Source organism: Chelmon rostratus, chromosome 7 (genome assembly GCF_017976325.1).
Source record: "Chelmon rostratus isolate fCheRos1 chromosome 7, fCheRos1.pri, whole genome shotgun sequence".
Classification (NCBI taxonomy): domain Eukaryota; kingdom Metazoa; phylum Chordata; class Actinopteri; order Chaetodontiformes; family Chaetodontidae; genus Chelmon; species Chelmon rostratus.
In genome coordinates, this window is record NC_055664.1 from 17,873,673 (window position 1) to 17,895,088 (window position 21,416).

Sequence of the window (21,416 nt, forward strand, 5' to 3'; positions counted from 1 at the left end):
CTCTAATTAAGGATGTACAGCATGTGAAGTACAAACTAAAATAATAGAGGTCTTAAAACTTGACCTTGATTCAGTTTTCCTCTAAAAGACAGCCCACAGGATTTACTAATAATGTAGGAACTGTGTCAACCTTTGGAAAAAATCTGTAAGCAATATATATATATATATATATATATATATATATATATATATATATATATATATATATATATAGGCTGAAAACACCTTTTCAGTGAGTGATCTCCCTGTTATTGAACAATTATGGAAATCTTTGATAAAACCATAAATCCTCTGGGAGGTTCCTGGAAAGAAGGTAGTTTGGTAATAATGATGAGAAAACTGCTGATGTTACAGTCTTTCAATCAAAATCAACAAACTAAACTGAGCCAACACTCTCTTTTCTTAACTGCATGATATACCTTTAATAGTTGACTAATTGAACTGCAATCAAATTATCAAAACCCATTAACATGCAGTAAGCATTGGATTTGTGGGCCCCCTGGGTGTCTGGGGCCCACTAGAAGTTCTGATCCCCACCAGCTCACTCTGGACTCTAATAGAAATTTACAGGCTTCTCATTTGTCTCGCACCTTGGGGATTTATTGTGAAAGTCTTTGCCGGAAGTAGCAGTATATTCTAAGTCTTTCTGGCTTTGACTGGTCTGTGGAGAGCTGAGCCAAAGGTACAGCGGCAGCACAGTGCGTCGAGCGGAGAGATGGAGGCAGAGCTGACCGGCTCTGAGCGCGCATAGAGCGGGGAGGAGGACATCAGATGACGAGGGAATAACCATGTTTGATCTCGAATAGACCTCATCTCCACCGAAGAGCCGGGATCGCCTCAGAGACACCGGCTAGCGCCATGAAACCAGTCCTGCATTGAGGTGAGAGCCGCCGCCGCTGCGTTTTATCCCTTATTTAGCGCGTCCGGACCATCCTGACGCGTACGATCAGACATCTCGCACATCCTTTTCATACGCTGCTGGTGTCAGGAGACAGAGGCGAGCATCCGGAGAACAACAACAAACCTCGAGGTACTGAGGAGGAGGAGGAGGAGAAGAGGAGGCTGCTGTGTTTTGGTGATTAAACCTCCGATTCATCCCTACAGTCAGCCTCCGTGGCGAATCCTGCGTTCAGGATCGGTTTTTTGATGGTAGGGAACCAGTGCTGGACCAGTGATAGCGGCTCGTGTTCAGGTGCTGAGCGCAGAGATCGTGGCTGAGGCTTCCTGGACTTGACGAGGGTCGCGGTGTATAAGGGGCTTTCCCGATAATCCATTTAATAGCCTTGAGGGAGTGAAGTGTGGTCAGTCACAGGACGGCTGAGGGGCCTGATGTGATGTGATGTGATGTGATGTGATGTATGGGCCCGCTCGAGATGATCCAGAATCAGCGTACCGGCTCGTGACTCTGCACGCAGGCTCCCATTCATCTCCTGCTTTCTGGACCCGGAGCTGTCAGCCATTCAGCAGGAGGCTGCAGCCGATTCCCATTCATGAAGTCCATTACGCAGCCTGCACAACGACCCACTGTTGCCTTTAAATAGGCTCTCCGGGCCTGCAGTAGGCCTGTTTTAGGCCTGCTATTGACTTTCTCTCATGTATCTTTTTATAGGCTACAGTCAGTTAATATGAAGCCTGAGAAGCCTGCTTTTTAACAGGAGACAGATTGGCTAATATCTGCTAATACTCGTGTGATGCTGTTGTGATTTTATGGTGACCTAATCAAAGAAAAAGCCTAATTATTCTGTGACTGCATTCTGCAATTTTCCATTAGAGATGCTGTTTTGTTCTCCTTTCAAGCAGCATCCCTCTAAAAATCAAATGCTACAAGGAAGCAACAAATTCCCCAGAGTTCACACAGTATGCCAAGTCCACCCAGACTACATTTACACTTTGCAGGGGGGTGGACAGAATAGTAAGAACACCCCACAGTATGATGTGATGCAATCCTTCACCACAAAATGTGTTACATTGGCCTTTACGTCACTGTAATAGTCTGAAAATGCTCCTATAAGGCCAGATAGTCTTTGACACTATGTTATGATTTCATAGTGACCCAATTGAGCGCAGGTGCTTATTATAAACTATTTATGTCCTTATTTTATAACTGAAGGCTATGACAATCTTGTTTTGTTATGATATTCAAGCAGAATCCCTCTAAAGACATAATTTACAAAAATTCTTTCAGTAAAACCCAAGTCAGGCCATGCAGTGCTACTCAGGCTCGATTATATACTATTCTGCAGGGGGGGTGGACAAAATAACAAGAACACTTTAAAACATCATGGAGTCCAATGCAACATCATCACGAAAAGGCTTCTCTTACAGTTGGATCAACACCTGTCTGACAGTGTCTCAACAAATAATGAACAGCGTAATCTTCACAGAATTAGTATTTGTTACAGGGGTATTGGATTGCAATGCACCTGAGAGGTAGAGCTGAGTTAGTCAATCTATTGGTCAAAGTTAGATGACAACACAATTAATTATTGATTGATTTTCATGTCATTTATCCTGAAAAATGACAAACGCAAGGCTTTGCTGCTTCATCTTGTTTAGCTGTTTAACAATTCAAATACTAAGTTTGAGTTTGGGGCTCTGGAACCTTTTTCGCTCATTTCTGAACCCTGAAAGGACACTAACAATTTATGCATGAAAACATCTTCAAAGTACAAAATATGATAATGTGAGAAAACAGCTGGAATACAGCAGGCGATGACCGGTCCATAGCTGGCTCACAAAATCCACCACCACAGAGGCGTAGTATGCCAGAAAGTCATGTTACATAGAGCTGTACTGCAGGTGCTGTCAGCGCGATTGTCAGCTTCACTCTGCAACACCGAATTAACAAAAACCATCTATTCCAGTCTCTGACACACTTGATGCTCGCGCAAGTCGTACAGTATTTCTCCTTCTGCGAGAGGCCTATGGTCATCTGCGAAATTAGTTAGACCTGGTGGGTGAGAGACAGGAAATGGAAGTCAGCGGCAGAATGTGCGTCTCCCACGCACTGCGTCCTTTATCACTGGCTGCCATATGGATGCCTGAGCTCACTCAATATTTACATTGCCACTGCTTGCCAGAGAAACAGCGAGAGAGAGGGGGAGAGAGAGGGCGAGGACAGCCTGCTGGTAGAGGACACGCTAATTAATGTGTTTCATATTTGTGTGATGAGGCTCTGCTGGCTGCGTTGTTAAAAACAGGCGAGAACTGGTCAGTGTGTCTGCGTTCAGTCAGTTACTGTCTGGTGATGTGGTGCTCCATCATCAGGTGTCTTATCACCAGTTGCATCTGTCTGCATCTGCACACACACACACACACACATACACACAGATAGCTTCATGCAGGTGGGTGTATCAGTGTCTGGATCAGGACTACATACCTTTCATAATGTCTGTCTGTCACAGTGAAGGCAGACACTCTTCTTTCTGGTGGTCCTGTGTTGCACTGAGGTAGAATGTCCAGACAATGTTCAATCACATCAGGGAGGGACGAGGTTATCAGGGGTCAGGTCAAAGGTCAGTGACCCGGCTGCTCTGAAGTGGACAGATCTAAAAGTAGGCAAAGAAAGAGGTCTATAGCTGCTGACCCCGACTTCTGCTCTTCCTCATACCACAACGTCTGATCCCTCGCTCTCGTGCTATCTCTCTATCTGCGATTCCTCCCTCCTGGGTTTTCTATCTTGTGTCTGCGTCTCCTCTGCTTTTCCTTCCACTTCCACCAGCCTCTCCTTTTGTTCAGTGTTAAAGCTGGTTTACATAGTCTTCACACACACAGACCTGGATGTCTACTGTAATAATCCGTCTTTTGACTTCTGTAGGCGAGTCAGTCTTTTTGTCAGTGTGACTTCCCTCCTTGTGTCAGAGTTTTTGCGTTTTTCTTTCTGTTCTCCTTCAGCATCCCTACAGAGCAACAAATCAAAACAGAACATCATCACAACATGTTTATGCTGATGTCTGCTTCACTGTCGCCTACTTTTCTTCGGCGAATGGAGTCTTAATTTTGGTTTTAGCATTCGTCTTTAATTGGATATTTCTTGTAGCCCTGGTTGTTTGTGTCACATATTAGATGTCAATATAACACAGATGCAATACTGAATTACTGATTACAGACTAACATGTTATAGTTTGAGTAAATGACCCATTCATATAAAAACTATATAACACTATAACACTGGGTCAAAACAACACATTGTCTTGTTGGTTTTCTAAATGGTAAATGGCAGCATTTTATATGGCTTTTATCCAAAGTACTTCACACACACACACACACACACACTCACACACTGATGGCAGCGAGCTAGATGCTGTGTAAAGTTAGCCCATTATTGCATTGGTGCTACATTGAACCGATTATTTTCATTAACGATTCATCTGCTGATTCTTTTCCTGATTAACTAATTATTCATTTGCGCTATGAAATGCACGAAAATTGTGACTGACATCCATTGCAGAATGCCTCGTTTTGTCCGACGCACAGTCTCCAAATCCAAAGATATTCGGTTCATTGTCATATATGACAAAGAAAAGTAGCACCATGTTTCATGTCCTGAAATGTCCTCAATCCACATCTATCTGCTGCAATATTTACATCTTATATAAGAACGCGTAATTAATGGATTCATGCAGCGTCGAAGATGTTGTGTATGCACAGCGCTGTACTGGACAGAGTGTGCTGCTAGCTGTGTGCTGTGCTGTGGAGCAGGCTAATCTTAGAAAACATGGCCCAAACTCCCCGGGGTGGGAGCACAACATCACCAATCATCTTCGTCAGCCAATCACTGAGTGGCGCGCCGCTGGCGTGAAACTGCTCGCAGGAACACGTGTGTTTGGATATAGGAGTCTGTTAAACTACATATACAGTGTTTATCTCCGGAAGTACACAGAGGTATGTGTACACACAGCTTTAAAAACACTAATCCTTGTACTTCCGTTATGCTTGGCCGCAGTATCATTTTCTCAGTAGCTCTATGTTACTGCCCACAATGTCACAGTAATAATCAGGCGTCTGTAGTTCTTGGTTCTGCACAGCTCAGTCCTGTGAGGGCTCCGCAAGGTACACGAAGCGAACATATCTTGTACGATGTGTTTTGCAGGCTCCAGTTGATAGCTTCTCCCTGCACAGTAATGTCTCTTTCGTCCACTCCCCGGTCAGTTTACTGTTACAGACAGAACTCCCAACCATCTGACAGAGATATCAGCCCTGCTCCCCTGGGTAAAGGAGCAGCAGCAGGAGGAGGAGGAGGGGGCACAGTAGTGGTAGATTTTTACAACAGATAGGGAGGAGATACAGGAGGGGGGAAGGCCTCTGAGGCCCGAAGGATGGAGGTGAACGTTTTTAGATTCCTCTCGACTCCCCTCAGTCTTTTTTTGTCAGCAAAGAAAAAAAGTCTAAAAGGGAGTCATGGGGATGTGTGTGCTCCCCCTCGTCCTGCAGTGTGTCCCCCTTTCTTTATGCTCCCCTTGCCTCCACCTCCACACGCTCACTGATTGTTTTAGCAGCTGGCCCGTGGAGCAAAAACTTGCCCCCCTCCAGTGCTGGAAAAAGCACTGATCCTTTATTTAACTAAAAATACAAATAACATAAGTACTTTATTACTTTCATTCAGAATCCTACAGAAGTCAAAGTGCAGGCGTATTAAGACAGGACTCTAGTTAAAGTACTTATAATCCCCTCAGTGTTAGAGAGCCTTCTAGTGAGTTTCAGTTCATTGTTTGGCTGTTTTCTTTCACTCTCGCCGCTCTCATAATGTTGTTTTTGGCCAAAGCAGCCAGCTGTTTAAAGTGAAAAAAGCTCTGAAAATCCCATTGTATTGTGTACCTCCTGAGCACCAAACTGCAGACAGACAAAGTTAGTGATCAGCTGGTGAACATAGTGAAGCATTTAGCTGCTGAAGTTTCAGCAGCTAAGTGCCTCTGCTGCGTTCTGTGGTTGAACATTTCAAGCCTGTTTTACCCTAGACTTTACAATAACTAGTGGACGGTGCTACCTTGACGTCACACATTGGTTTGTGGCCTCTAGTTTGGCATTATGGCATCACCATCTTGATGTTTTGGAGCCAGAAGTGACCATTCTAGGAGGTTGGAGCTGCCATCCTGAACCTGAGGACATGCCGTGGTAGCAGCCTGTCAATCACAAGGTAGCCCTAAAGTATACCTTCCTTTATCATCTATTTGAGACCATAATTTAAAAAATGAACATCAAGCCATATTGAAAAAGACTTGAAACTACCGACTGAAGGTATAAACTCATTAGGGAAATGTTTACTGAGGTAATAAATCAAGTGAGAAGTAGAGTCATTTTCTCATAAGGTTACAAACAATCAAGCTTCTTTTTGCAACCAATGGAGTCGCCCCCTGCTGGTATTAGAAAAAATGCAGATTTAAGGCACTTTGGAATTGGCTTCACCGTTCAGATCTGGAAGGTCCATCCACTTGTTATACTGTCTATGAGTTTTACCTCTGACCACAACCAGCCTCACTGATTAGTGATCCAGTCCAGCCATTCCCAATCTGGGGTTCAGGCTCCCTGCAAAGGGTCACAAGATAAATCTGAGGGGTCATGAGAAGATTTATGGGGAAGTTCACAACACAAATCTGTCTGAGTTTTTTGGGACTTTTCTCTGATTGACTTTTTTTTGTGAAATATTGAAGGAATTTACTTTTTTTACAAGTTTGGGAGAAGTTTAGAGGGGATGAGACTCTTTGATGGAAACTGCAAACAACACAAACTCTTTTTTGTGAGCCTGAAACGAGTGTGTTTCACAATTTAAAAGCTTCTGAGTGGAGTAAAAAGTATATTTCTCTGTAAAATGTAGACAAGTAGAGTTAAAATGGAAATACTCAAGTAAACAATAAGTACTTTAATATTGTATGTAACAGTACTTGAGTAAATATACTTACTTTTCATTGCTTTTCACCAATGCTCGCTCCCCCAGCCTCAGCTGATCATTTGTGCTATATACCCCTGTGTGCTTTGCAGCATGTAGTCTGCTTCAGTCTGCTGACCCTCACAAACCTTAATGCTGTCCACTTCCTCCAGCGTCTCATGGCTTGAGTTTCATGCTGACTCAGTGAGTGAATGTGTGTGTGTGTGTGTGTGTGAGGGTGTGTGTGGGCGCGGCATACAGTCAGCTCAGTATCCTTGAGGGAGGCACATCCTCATCTTTGCGGAAGGGCATCATTTTGAGAAATGCACCTCACTGTGTATTGTTGTTTTTCTGCTGAATGGGTGGAAAGTTGGCCCAGTGCAGGTTTTTAAATAGCTGAATGGGTATTGACTTCCTCGCAGCCAGCAACAACACACACACACACACACACAAACACACAACACACAACACAAGGGGAGCAAGATGATTATTACAACACTCTGTGATTAGCAGTTTAGCTTACAAATCTCGTGTGGCTTGAGGGAATGAATGGATGGATGTTTGAATGAATGAAATGATGGATTCATGAATGAAAGTTGTTTAACTTCCCCTTCCATACATTTATCGTCTCTGTGCCACTGTCCAATAAGGCACTCATTATGAATTGTGACTAACAGCTTTATTGATGCTATTAACTCACTTCTCAACTAATTAACTCACTAATGCATCGTAGATCAATTATAAGATGTAATAAGAACACATTTTGGGTTGCCAGGTTGTGAGAAATCCCTCAAGCTGCTGTTGTTCCTGTCTGTTTGGTAATACATAAATAAATGTTGGTAATCAATTTATGAATGCATTTTCTAATAAGCCATAATATCTAAAGTTTTAAATGTTAATATGTCGTTAGGACTAATTTATTAGATAATTTAGTTTTCCATCCAGTTCCCCTAAAGGTAAGTGGTCAAAAGCCAAAAGGGCCATAAGAGTTTGAATGTTATAAGCAGCCAAATACCCAACTGTTCAATCTAACCGCTGCTGAATACTAAAATTTAAATAGCACTGAATTTACAACACTTAAATATTTTACTGTCAGTCTGACTTTCGAATTTTTGGAAATGTCAAGTCTTTTATTTTTCAGCTTCACAAATTCAGATAAACACAACGGAACCTGTCTGGACTGAGGTCTGATCGACCCCGTCCAGGCTTGAAAAAAACTCATTGTGCACAAGTTAATGTCATATTATATATTTGGCCTCCTTCCTTCTTGCAGAGGACAGCGCCTTTGGTTTGGCGGATGTAGTCAGCTGTAATTTTAAAGAAGATGATGAAGAAGACATTTCTGACGCACTCCAAACCTCTGATGCTGAGTTTTTATGAACTGGATGACATCTGTAGTGTCATCAAAGGTTTTACAGCAAAGCATCCTGTTAAATATGTTTAAGAGATCTCAAAAATAACACAAAGTTGTGTTTAACAGCCCAACGTCAAAGCCTTATTTGAAAGACATCCCTTCTGTCTTTCTTTCTTTCTTTCTTTTTCTTCTCTCTTTGAGTTCGTCATCGTTTTGCAGATAAGATCGCCCTCTTTTTACTCTACAAGTCTCTTAAACCTGTCAAGATATATTTTTGTCGCCCGTGAGGTTGTGAATGCGCTCCCATCTCTGGACCCTTGGATGTGATTCAGCTCGGGGAGCAGAACATGGGAGAAAACAACAACAACAGAGAATCTTCGAAATGTCATGCATCTAATCAAACCAGCTTAATTTAAGACCCCCGACCACCCACTTCTGAAATGACTTGAAATGAAGCTAAATGGCCACAGTATTAGCACGTTAGAATCCTTTGGGACATTCAATCACATAAGAGAGACGTTTCCTTTGCTCTTTAATTTATTATCACTTGCTAATCCCACTCTTTCCTTCACTTTCTAGTGTCTCTATCCATCACAGCATTCCTCTGATATTCTGCCTCAGCATCCGAGAGTTTCTGCCTCTGCTAAAAGATGGTCTCTCAAAGAGCTGGGACTCCTGTGTACATCCCATCCTCGCTCTGATCATTCGTTTCAGATCTGCGAGCGAGCGAAAGGAGAGGGAATGAGAGAGAGAGAGATTGGCTTATAGTCGAACGTGTGTGTCAGACTTAATTCCAGTGGAGGTTTTTTTTCGGTGCTAATCCGTTATGAAAAGACAACCCACACTGATGCTTTTGGAAATGACAATAAAGCTGCTTGCAGGAGAAATTCCAGGAAACTCTGCAGTGCAAATGCTCTTGATTTGGTTTAAGAGAGTAATTTCAGAGAGCGAACATTCGAGCGTGTGCTGTGAGCGAACTGCCAAGAGAAGCCCAGCAGCTCGGAGAATAAGCTTTCACAGATTGGGGTGCGTTGGCCATCCCTGTGCGTATGTCAACCAGCCTGCCCACTCAGATGATATCCTTTTATCTGCATGATTTACAGACAATAATAATCAAACCAACATGTGTTCGGCTGTGCGACGTTATTCATTGATGCTGTGTTAGTCATGTGCTGAAGCAAAGGGAGGGAGGGGGGGGTGGGGTTAAAGCAGGCTTTGGATGTTGCTGCTGACACAACGGTGGTATGACTGTGTGCTGCTAGATCCCCACTGCAGACCAAAGAGAGAAGAGTTTTAGCAGTGATGTGATGCGGTTTGGCACTGTTCAGGCCAGAGAGGGAGGCAGCGCAGAGGACTGAGTCATACGAACACACACATACATGCTGGGGAGCAGAGGAACGTAAGGATGAGCAGAACAGTGGTCTTAAAAGGACACTCGTTATGTATAAAACAGTGAGAGAGATATAAATAGGACATAAGGAAGAGCTGTATGTTCAGTCTGTGCTGAACCCAAGTCGCTGTTAACCTGCTCTGACAGGACACACTTCTAGATAATTCAGAGAATCTGAGTGCTTGTCAGAAACCATCGCTTGGTAACTGAGACCCCAGCGTTCTGCATGATTTGTCGTCTTCAAGCCTTCAATGACATGCCAGTCCTGTGCATAAATCTTGAGCTCCAAAGTCAATAAATTCCACCACAGCAAACTAGGATGTTGCTTGTTGTCACCAGGGCTGAAGACAATGACATTTTAAGAGAATTTGAGTTTATTGTCTGCACAGGTATTTTGCAGGCTGATTCCACTGTTCTTTACACTCTGTATTTGTTTTTGACTACTTTTAGGCCTGTAAATAAGTAAAGGGTTCATTATTCGATGTCCACTGAACACCATGTATCTCCAAATATGGTGATTTTAACCTTAAGATCTTTCTTTATGGGTTGAGAAAGTACTCCAACATCTTAGACGAAGTTAACCACCTCAGAATATGTTGGATTGTCTGAAAAATGGATTGTCACAAAGCTGAAAACAGACCTGATTTTCTTAGCTCATAAAGGATGGAGGTATATGGTTTTCAGTGTTTTTCTTGGACTGATGATCTTAGTGTTTCTAACATCCTGGCTACAGCCCTGGTTATCACTTGTTAAATAAAAATGTTAAGATGCGCATTTTATATGATGACAGATGTGGGAATAGTGACGATTGGAGGGGATTTGGACACAAAAGGTACAAGTTAAACTGTGATTGAACTTGTCATAGAAAGTTTGCCTGCAAGGATTTCATTTCTTGTATCATCAAGATATGAATATTCTAATGACGGACACAATCTGGTTCAGCAGTCTGCTTCATTCACACATCCTTTATTCTTTGCACCATCACACATGCAGGCTGTTCCACAACTGTTGTACATCTGATTCAAAAATACATCCTGCAGTTTATTTCTTCTCCACACTGACAGTCTGCTCTTCTTCCTCCTCTCCAGCCTCTCCTCGGTGGGTTGGCATGGCCCAGTGATGAACGGAGCGGTGGTGCCCGGTAGCCCGGAGCTCTCCTCGTGCCCACTGCCTGACTGGCGAGAGTTCTGTGAGCTCCATGCTCGAGCCTCCGCTGCAGACTTCGCTGACAAGTTCCAGCGCTTCCTGTCGGAGAACCCGTGCTACGACTCGCCGGGCGCTGATGTGAGCTTCTCGCAGCACTTTGCCCATCACTTCCTGGAGTGCTTCTCTGCAGCCTTGACCCAGGCCCGGGAGAACCAGGCGTCCTCGCCGGGGGAAGACGGCTCCAACACAGCGCCAAAGTACAGCATTGTTCCTTTCCTGGGAATCCAGGGCTGCCCACTGTCCTACGGTCACGACCTTTACCAGAGACGCAAGGACGCCGGGGCTTCAAGTGAATCCCTGGACAGTATGGACAGCGGAGGGGGAGGGATAGATGGAGGAGGCAGCGGCACCACCACCTCCCGAGGCCCCCAGCCGACCCACAAGGTGTCTGCTCTGGGACAGTCCCGCAGCTCGGAGGATGTTTCGGTCAGTCACCCAAAGGCTCGCTTCAAGAAGGGCTTCTCCCTCAGAAACATGAGTCTGTGTGTGGTGGACGGGGTGAAGGAGATGTGGCACAGACGGGCCTCCCCTGAACCTGACGGCCCCTCAGGAGCCAGGAAGGCTAACGGGGGTGGGGGAGGAGGAGGAGGGGAGGCTGCAGGGACAGAGAAGTGGTCCCAAAAGCTGCGGCTTCCCAGGGGTTCCCAGGGCCACAAGGCTGAGATGCTGGAAATCCAGAGGGAGGGAGCGCTGAGGTACATGGTGGCTGATGACACAAACTGTATGGGCGCTGCACAGTGGCAGAAGTGCCGCCTGCTGCTGAGGAAGACGAAGAGGGAGGAAGGAGGCGAGAGGTTCCTGCTGGAGTTCTATGTACCACCCAAGGTACCCAAACACTACAACATGTGGCAGCTCAAATGATTGGCTGGTGATGATTTGAAAACTTCACTTTCTCTACCCTCAGTCATTTCTCTCTTTTCGAAACAGTTTTATTTAAAGTCTCTCAGAGTATTTAGGCCCACTGCACCAAACGCTAGATCCCTCTGCCCACCCCTGCCAGACAAAACTAAAAAAACAGATGAACAGATTTATTAAGAATTATTAACATGTGTGTCTATGACATCCACAGTCCTTACAGAAAACAAACATCGTGCATTGTGCGTTTTTATGGTTTAGAGTCGAACGTCCCAAAAGTTACCAGAGCCACCTCTGTCACAGCAAAGGTTTTCCAGGTACAGTGAGGAAATCATTTGATCCAGCCACTGTTTAAAAGCGCATCCAGTTCTATAAGACGAGTCTAATTGAAGTTTAGCCTTAGATTGATTGAAAAAACACATTAATAATTCATGAGAGTAGTCACACATTGCAGCCCTTCCTGAATCAGAGATATAAACCCAGCCTAATAATCCAGCCCCTGTGACCCTGAGTGACGCAGCCTGAAGTCGAACCACACACACACTCACGTGCATGCATGCACACTTCACATTTGTCCATATGGGATTTCCAGATCATTGCCCCTGACCTTAGGAGGACCATGAGGCTGTGCAGCTGAGTGTGTGTAAATCTGCCACTGGCCTTTGATCATGGCTGGTGGGAATGTGAGGATAAGGCGGAGAGGGGGAGAGGGGTAAGGACAGGTGGGAGGCAGGCATGGGAGAGGGGTGAAGGGGCTGGTCGAGAGAACCGGAGACTGTGTGTGTGTGTGTGTGTGTGTGTGTGACAGAGAAAGGAAGCTGTTACATCGATTTCTGTAAGCGGCAGCACATTGCAAAGATTCCCTTTCATGTGCAAAAAATAAATATTGATTGGTTCTTTATCTTCGGCAAACTGTCTGCAGTGACAAACTGAAAATAGGAACTGAAACGGTTTTGTGAGTCACTCAAAAACTCAGAGAGAGCCACAAGGGGAACATGCAAAAGGAAACTTAATAATTGTGCTTCAGCAGTTTCATCTGTTATGTTCTATTAACGTCCACACGTGGGAAAAATGTTATCAGCCGTGGACGAGGCTGAGATTAAGAGAAACTTCAGAGCTGCTGTGAAGTGACACATTAATTAAACACACGCATCTCGACAGGCCTGCCCTGCAGACACTCCGAGTTGTTTTATCACTGCCGTCCCATTCAGGTCTTACAAATCATAACGGTGCAGAGTCGACAGTGTCGGAAAGATAAACTGACCAATAAAATCTCACTCCTGTCTGCTCCTGGCTGACTGGCTCTGGCTCCGTCCCTGTCAGGGCCATCAATCTGCCGGCTGCTCTCTGTGGCAGAGACGGCACACTGCAGCACGCTAACTGCCTGCATTATGACACAGCAGCAGGTCCTGAGAAGACCCACTCGCTGCTTCACAGCACAGCAGCCAAAGTAACATGCAAGACCTCAAGAGTAAGAGTAGCTGTTGCACATCACAGAAACTGTTTGACATCTTAATAAAAAAAGGAAACAGCAACCGAACTTGCCTAAAAATACTAAAAGTTACGAGTGATGCTGGTTTGATTTCTGATTTTTATGTTCTTGGATGTTGATAATCCTAAATGCAGCCTGCGTTTCTAGAAGTCAGTGAAAGTTTAATATAGTGCCTGAAAAAATGCCACATGTCCCCTTATCATTTCTCAACTCATTATGAGCGCTAGGTGCTAAGCTAGCAGGCTAACATTTTTGTCATTCTCCTGCACAAATGCAGAAACACAGCATCAGTCTGCAGTAAGCAAACAGTGGTTACTTGTTGGAGAAGTTTTGTGCATTTGCTGTTTCTGCAGTTTTTTTTTTTTTTTTTTTTTTACAGTTTCTTTAAAGATGGTTTGAAGTCCCATCATGACACATATTGACACTCTCTTATATTTTTTGTCACTTACCTCTAGTGGTATTTAACCATGTAGATAGTTTTCATTTTATTTGTCCAGGTGTCCATCTGTGAGATGTTCACCTTGGTTGAGTTGAAAAAAAAATGTACCACCCGACAAATAAAAAGGAAACAATTTTGGCCTCTACTATTAGAAGTTAGAGAGAAAACATGAATTTCTTGTTATTTGGGCAGACTGACCCTTTAAGTTTTTATCAGGAAGACCACACCACTAAATAAAAGGACTGACCACTCTAACTGCACACTTACTTCCTGTAAGAGCTATGTGGTGGAGCACACACATACTGTCCACAGTGGAGAGGTACAGGAAATGGTCAAATAGTTTAATACAGGAAGTGGTTTTTGACATTTGATCCGGAGAAAGGAATTGTGGGCGTGGACGGCAGCCAGCTGCACAGGAAGATCAAGATGAGAACAGTGTTGCTCCAGACAGATCAGCTGATAAGCCTCTGCCAGACCATCAGTCAGCCTCCTTCTCGCCCTGCCTCTCCTGACACACACAGAAATAAATACGCGCACACACACACACACACACACACACACACACACACACACAGCTCACCGCCTCAAACACACTTATTGGATCTGTTAAGATTATCATCTGGATCCAGCTCTCTGCAGAGGGCAAACGGAGGCCAGGATGTTTTCTGTGTTCACCCTCTTATAAACCCTTCCTGTTTTTTGTTTGCTAAAGTCAATCAGCTGGAATAACTGCTGAGAAACGAGACTGTATAAAAACTGAGCTGTGGAGTCATTTTTGCAGACTGCGCAGTCTTTGGTAAACTCTGCCTTACTCTTTTAATGATGACCTTATTAAGAGAGCAAGGTGATAGTATCATGATTGGGTATGAAAGGAGCATTCTGGAAAGGCTCAGTTGTTCACGGACAAGGATGGAGCGAGGTTCACCGCTTTGTGAACACGTGATTGTGTAAAGGATGTTACTGCATGGGCTCAGGAGCACTACGTAAACCGCTGTCGGTAAACACGGTTTGTGGATGATTGCTTTTTTGGAATCTGGGTTGTAGTTCATCGCTGCTAAGGCTGCACCAGTAATTCAGACTGTCGCCCCTTCATTATCATGTGTGAAGGAGAAGTCTGAAGGTTGGGAGAAGTTGGGCGTATTTCACGCAAAAGACATAGAGGGAAGTGGTGCTAATTACTGTAAACGTGTACCAGCAATTTAAAGCTCTATGCAGGGCTTTTTTCTTGTAAAATACACATTTTCTGCTTTTACAAGTATTTCAGTTGCCTCCTACAGGATGTGAAGGATCTGATTTAACTGTGGACCATTCATCATTTCTCACTGTGGTTTTTGATGATATGGTGCAGAATGATGTATAATTATACATTATTATTTGTTTTCTGGAGCAGAGATGATTACACATTCATGACTGAATATGCGACGAAAGAAAAAGGTAGTTAGATGAGATGTTTTATTCTGTGTTTGTTTGTATGGTCACTCTTCAGTCCTCAAAGTCCAAAGTGAGCATCCCTCTGTCAGCCATCGTGGAGGTGAGGACCACCATGCCGCTGGAGATGCCCGACAAGGACAACACTTTTGTTCTTAAGGTAGGAGCTGCAGCCATTTTTCAGCCACGTTAGTACACCTGCCTCAGTTTCAGATAGAACTGCTATACAATAACAGGTTGTTGGAAAGTGAGCTAGCCCGCCCTGTCCTGTACCCTCATGTGGTCCTTTGAACAGAGTTCAGTGTGTGATCGTTTGGCTGCTTCCACAGGTGGAAAACGGGGGAGAGTACATCCTGGAAACCATCGACTCGCTGCAGAAAAACTCCTGGGTTGCTGACATCCAGGACTGCATAGACCCCGGGTAAACCACCAGATAAATATTTGCTGTTGGCTGAGGATGGAGAGGAGTGGAGGGATGGAGAGGAGGGGGTGGGGGGTGGATGGGTAGGGGGATGGAGGGCTAACACACACAGTCATTAATCATCAAATTAGTGGAGTTTTTGACAGGTTGCTTTAGCACAAACATAGGCGAGCTCGCGCCACCAGCATTCCTCCTCGGTTTCCTGGGCTAGTGGACGTTTGTGTGTGCAGCTCAGGACGTAAACAGAAAGATTTTTTGTGTGCGTGTTTGTGGGATGTGGATGTGTGTGGAGTTGTGCGTTGGCGCTCGCTGATGTTTGTTTGCACATGTGTGTGCATGTGTATACGTTCTTGCGGTTCTCCTGACCTGCCTGCTTGTGTACAGCGACAGCGGCGATGACATCGAGCTGGCGTCGTGTCCTCACGGCCAGGCCTCCAAAGACTGCTCCATGGTGGCCTCTTGCAGCTGCGAACTGCTGTCTGAGGGTGAGCAAAGACCCACCCATCCACATAACATTATAATATTTTGATTCACGTGAATGTGTTACATATTAACAATGTGTTTAGGTGTGTATCGTGCTCCGGAAAGGTCGTGTCCGACAGCTGCAGAGCATTACAGCGCCCCCTCAGTCCGTTGCAGGGAACCCCCTTTCACCCAGCACCCATCCCACATGCCTTTAGAGCGCTTCCTCCAGTCCCCAGAGGCCCAGGGCTCCAACTCCTCTGGAGGTAGTAACACATACACTCCATTTCCTCTTCAAACGCTCAACATGAAGGCGTACGAATACACAAAAACGAAGAAAGTCAAAGAAACCTAAACTACTGATCTGTTGTGACTCTCCTCAGGCGGCAGTGAAGGAGCGAAAGAGTCAGACGGCGACGCCAGCCTGGCGGGTTACCCATGGTTCCATGGTACCCTGTCCCGCGTGCGTGCGGCTCAGTTGGTGCTCGCAGGCGGGGCCAGGAGCCACGGGCTCTTTGTGATTCGTCAGAGCGAGACACGGCCGGGCGAATATGTCCTCACCTTCAACTTCCAGGGCAAAGCAAAGGTGAGGCGACTAGAGAGAGGAGAAATAACATTGTGTTATTTGATCGAATCTCACACTTTGTAAACGAACTACGAAGAGAGAGGGGTGGTGGGAGGGTGTTGTACAGTAGAGGTGCAACAATTATTTTTATCAAATGTGAAAAAAAGTTGTGTTGAAATGAAAATGGAGGAAATTCTGACCTGGAACCAGAAAATATTCTTTTCACTTCTCTAGATGAAAGATTTAAAACAATTAATCAGTTATCAAAATTGCCACTGATGCATCTTATGTTGTTTAAATAATGAATGAACTTGCTGTCTCTGCACTAGAACACATTAATCCCTCCTCCCAGCTGCACTTCTGCTTCACGGCAGCGTTAAATTCACTCAAGCTCCTTCTCAAGACATTTTGGGATGCAGCCATTGCTGTTCGCTGTTCCGAGTTGTTCAGGCCGTGGAAAAGATGCAGTAATGTCATCGTTTTGTGCGCTCTTATGTAACACGATCTCTGCACATCACATCCTGCCAGCCGGCGGTGTTGAGGAAGTGTCAGCTGCCGCCTCTTCCTCTGGTGTCAGCCTTGGCATTCTGTCACTTTGCTCCCACAGCGAGACGCCTCGCAGGAATGTCCTGACCTCTGTCTTGGTCTGTCTGTTTCAGATGCTCACTGTGTCTCACACTGCAGTTCTCTGTCTTTCTGTGTTGTGTCGTTTTCTTTTCCTACCCTCTCTTTTTTTTTTACACCTCTCCCTCTTCATCCCTTTGACCCTTTAACCTGTCTCTCCATTGTTAATGTCCTGTCTCCTCCTCTTTCCCTTCCTTCTCCCTCCCAGCATTTGCGTCTGTCAGTGAATGAGAACGGGCAGTGCCACGTGCACCACTTGTGGTTCCACACCGTGTCGGACATGCTGAGACACTTCCACACCCACCCCATCCCCCTCGAGTCTGGAGGCTCTGCTGACATCACATTACGCTCCTATGTACAAGTGCAGCGAAGCTCCACCGCAGGTACGCAACGCACAAACATGATTAATTAACTGGAGAGGCCGTAGACGTTTATCTCTCTTATTAGGAACCCACATGTTGATGTCAGGACACTGTCAAGGTGTCCTTTTCACATGAAAAAGCCTAATATTTGTACTTAAGGGCCCACTATGTGGCAGTTTCTCACGTGCTTTATAGTTACTTAATTAGCTCTTTATTAATAGCAGGTGGTCTGCCCACCCAATCTAGGTGAGACCTACATTAGACCTCAGGCTGTTGGGTAGAGCTATGCAGGAAATTAACTCAGGTCACCAAAGTGAAAAATTAACACATCTTTCCACTTACAAATGAAATTAACCGTAAACCTATTAAAAACCTTGATTCAGGTTTTGCTGCTTCAGCTTTATTTGACCTGGTACGACCAGGCCCTTGTGGTGGCTAATGTTAGCTAATGTGTGCAAACTTAAGCAAGATATGGCTGCGTGACCGAGTCAGATCACTGACATTGTGGCTCTGCAGAGCAAAGCATGTGCAGCTGTTACACTGGATTTAAGCATTGCCGTCATCATCGAACTGCCTCGGTTGTCAAAATGTAAGCATGTTAAAGCTTTTGACTTGCAAAACCTTGAAACAATTCACAGGTGGTTTCAAAGAAAGAAGCGTTTCGACTTGACAGTCGCTCTTCAGGTTAACAGAGGGCGATTAGACTTCCAGAAAGTTAGATGCGCTGATGGATGTCAGAGGTTTGTTCAGTGAGTTACAGCAGAGCTAAAACTCACTGAACCCACCCCGCCCTCCTCCTCTTCCATACTAACACTACTCCTGCCCTCCGCTCTCCTGGCATGGGATGAATGTCCTCCTGTACAGGAGAGTGAGGGGGCGATTATACCGCAGGAGTTTTGCATTCAGGCCGAGACTCCGGCCCCAGCCCAGCCCAGTGGTCACAAAGGGGCCCTCTGTTTCCCCAAACGCTGGACGTACACACACTCATGCACTCACTCCCAAACACAAACTTACATAGAGTGAGGGCTTGATTCAGGGAGTAAAAGGCTTTACTGATACACTGGTCAGGCGTGTCTTTGGCACCAGTGTTGTCGGTGTTATTGCCCACCAAGAGAAAGGACAATAAAGGAGGCCCACACTGCCTGTGTTTACATGCTGGTCGATGAAGGAGCCTTTTGTCAGCAGCTCTCCAGTGTAAAGCAACAAACAATTATCAGCAGCACAGATGAATTGATATTATTAACCTTCTATTCAAAGGATTTCTCTCTTCTTCCCACAATCTGCTGCAGATGTGACCGTGCCTCCAGTCCTCACCCCACCCAGGGATGCAGGCTGCCGGACAGACTCAGCCCAGCCAGCTCTCCACCCTCCTGGGATCACAGCGACTGCAGGGCCCCCTCCTGACGCCCCGCTCTCCTCGAGCACCTCCTCCTCACCCACCGCCCTTCCGTCCCTCTCCCGCAGTGACCCAGGTACAGGAGGAGGAGGAGTGGGTGGAGGGTTACAGAGCCGGAGCAACAGCTCTGAACGCCTGCTGGAGGCCTCTAGTGGTGCATCAGAGGACTACCACGACCCTGATGGGACTCGCAGGGCCCGAGCAGTGGAGAACCAGTACTCTTTCTACTAAACAAGCCAGGGCAGTGTTCAGTCACGTACTCTCTGGGTCGGATGAGATTCAGAAAGTTGGAGGTGACATGGGACAATGGGAAAACGGTCCAACGCACTGGATCACCCATTGTTTTTGTTTGTTTTTGTTTTAAGGCAATTTCCTGTTTCTCTGATTTGAGAAGGGAGGTGAGATCAGTGTGTCCAGTCACACTGTTATATCCCTCTGCAGCCCGGTGGCGTCTTTTTTTAAACAGTGAAGAGAGAGACAGAAGGCCACCGGTGGAAATGGAGGAGAGGAGATCTGGATGTGGAAAAAGCAGCAGTGAAGAAGAGCACAGGGGGAGAAAGCAAGAGGAAGTCATCCAGTGGAGTCGTATGGCTTTGATTCACATCCCCTGACCACTTCCTGTTCATCTTTACCCACAGTTCCCTGGGAGCAGAGCCTGTGTCACCACCCTGCTGAAGGGTTGAAAGACTGAAACGACCCTGAAGAAACAGCCCCTCCCCTCAGAGCTCCCGAGAGCATCCCATTAATGTTTGTAAAGCTGCTTTGAGTCTGTCCCGGATATCCTCGCCGTCCCTGCAGGGTTTCCCTACAAAGTCCTGCTCTGGGGCTCTGCTGCACACTAACATCAGTGCAGCCATCACGGGCGTGTTAGTGTTAGCTCGGAGATGTTTTTTTTAAACGTGTACAGCCTAAAGGGTCTCAGTGCCTGACAGTTTCCTTGGACTTGAACAGACTGTTGCCCATAGCGACGAAGAGGATGCACATCTTGCATAATCACAACGGCCCAAAAATTAAATGCAGGTGATTACTTTACCATCAGTTTCTGCTCAAAACATACAGAACGTGCATATCTCTGCACACTGAAATGCTTTTTCTCCCCATGGCTTCATGGATGGCTGCAGCATACACACAGGTGGTCACATGTCACATGTTGAAATGGAAGATGAACGAGTTCAGCCTGCAGAAATGTGGCAGGGTGGCTCCCATTTTGCTGTCATACTGGGTTATTTCTATGAGTGTGTGGTGGTGTATTAGAGTCCAAATATTTTTCAATCGGTGTGCTACAGTAGTGTTTCTAAAACATGGTTTTCGGGGTCCCTCCATCTGGTGCTGGTTCTGTATTCAAGCTTATCATATCAATAACCTGTAGATTAGATATGCTGTTAATATAGGAGTTCACTTTGAAGTAATGCCTTTAAGATATTATTATACCAAATCCAGCATTTATCGGAGGGACTGGGGACTTGTTTTTTAGAAAGGTGGCAGTATTGCGTACTGTTTGTGCAGCCTGGTGTAGACTGGAACAGTACAGGCAGTAAGGTAAAGGGTACTAGATGGCCATGCTTGAATAGAAAGATGTGACATTGCTGCTTTATTTTTAACGCAGAGTACTGATCCTCAGCTTTGTAACATAGCCTAGTAATAAAAAGGCTAGATTTCGCACAACAAAATGTTCATGTTAGCATAAGAACAACACCATAGTCCTAGACATTCAGTGAAATAGTAAATATCAGTTTAAATGTCCTCTTAAAGAAGTTTAAAATTCGGGAAATGCATTTATTTGCTTCCTCGACAAGAGTTAGAATAAATGAGAACAGTGAGGCCATGTGAGAGTGGTGTCAATGTTCTGTTCCATCTCTTGGCAAAGCAGTGAATACTAGCATACCTCCCCAAATACACAAACTTGTCTTTAACAGCATGGTAGACACACCTGAGAACACAAATGGCTCTCAGCGACTGTATTTCAAACATATGCAACACTTTCGTTCAGCGGGACTAAACATATCAAGAGTCGACGTCTGTCTCTTCAAGCGTGGCCGTTTAGCTTCGGAGGTGACGTTTCACCAGACGGAGCAGTTCATGTGCCAACTCGAATCCTATTTTTGAAACATATTTATTCCTCAGCCGTTGTAAATTACATTTTTCCTATCAAGTCTTATTTATGTACAATTGATTGATTCTTCTTGATGAAAACATCCTCAGTGGAATGTGTCCGTCGCAAGAGCCCATCTCACATATCACAGATTGCTCATGTCTCCCTTTTATTTTCTTAACACTTCTTAAAGCTAAATTTTCTGTTGTCTGACTGAGTTTTGAAGAGTCTGTGCAATTTTGTACAAAGTGATGTACTTGACATACTACTTTATATTTCTGTGAATAAAATGTGAACAAGCTGTTGGGCGTGTTGTGCAGTTATTTGCTCATCACTGTTGCAGTGGGGGGGTGGGGTCAGGCTGAAATGTTGGAGATTGGAGGCTTAGAAAAGTCGTTAGTGTTACCAAACATGATCTGATGAAGTGTTTGAAGTGATGAGGCGTCGCTCTGTCAAGATAAAACT

The 21,416-nt window shown here is 45.1% G+C and overlaps 1 protein-coding gene across 1 annotated transcript; it reads left to right on the plus strand.

Annotated features, from left to right (window-relative positions):
- The first annotated feature begins 671 nt into the window (after positions 1-671).
- Positions 672-21,252, plus strand: LOC121609734 (SH2B adapter protein 2). Its single transcript, XM_041941439.1, has 9 exons — positions 672-880; positions 10,698-11,640; positions 15,088-15,189; positions 15,359-15,450; positions 15,835-15,935; positions 16,017-16,178; positions 16,296-16,498; positions 17,310-17,484; positions 18,753-21,252. Exons 2-9 carry the CDS (start codon positions 10,729-10,731, stop codon positions 19,088-19,090), a joined length of 2,085 nt encoding a protein of 694 aa, XP_041797373.1. The 5' UTR covers positions 672-880; positions 10,698-10,728; the 3' UTR covers positions 19,091-21,252.
- Positions 21,253-21,416: the final 164 nt, after the last annotated feature.

Excerpts from the sequence above, each read along its gene's own strand:
- LOC121609734 (XM_041941439.1), top strand. The coding sequence starts at position 10,729 with ATGAACGGAGCGGTGGTGCCCGGTAGCCCGGAGCTCTCCTCGTGCCCA. Across the intron at positions 16,499-17,309 it reads ACTTCCAGGGCAAAGCAAAG|CATTTGCGTCTGTCAGTGAA; the intron begins GTGAGGCGACTA and ends TCTCCCTCCCAG. Across the intron at positions 17,485-18,752 it reads GCAGCGAAGCTCCACCGCAG|ATGTGACCGTGCCTCCAGTC; the intron begins GTACGCAACGCA and ends AATCTGCTGCAG.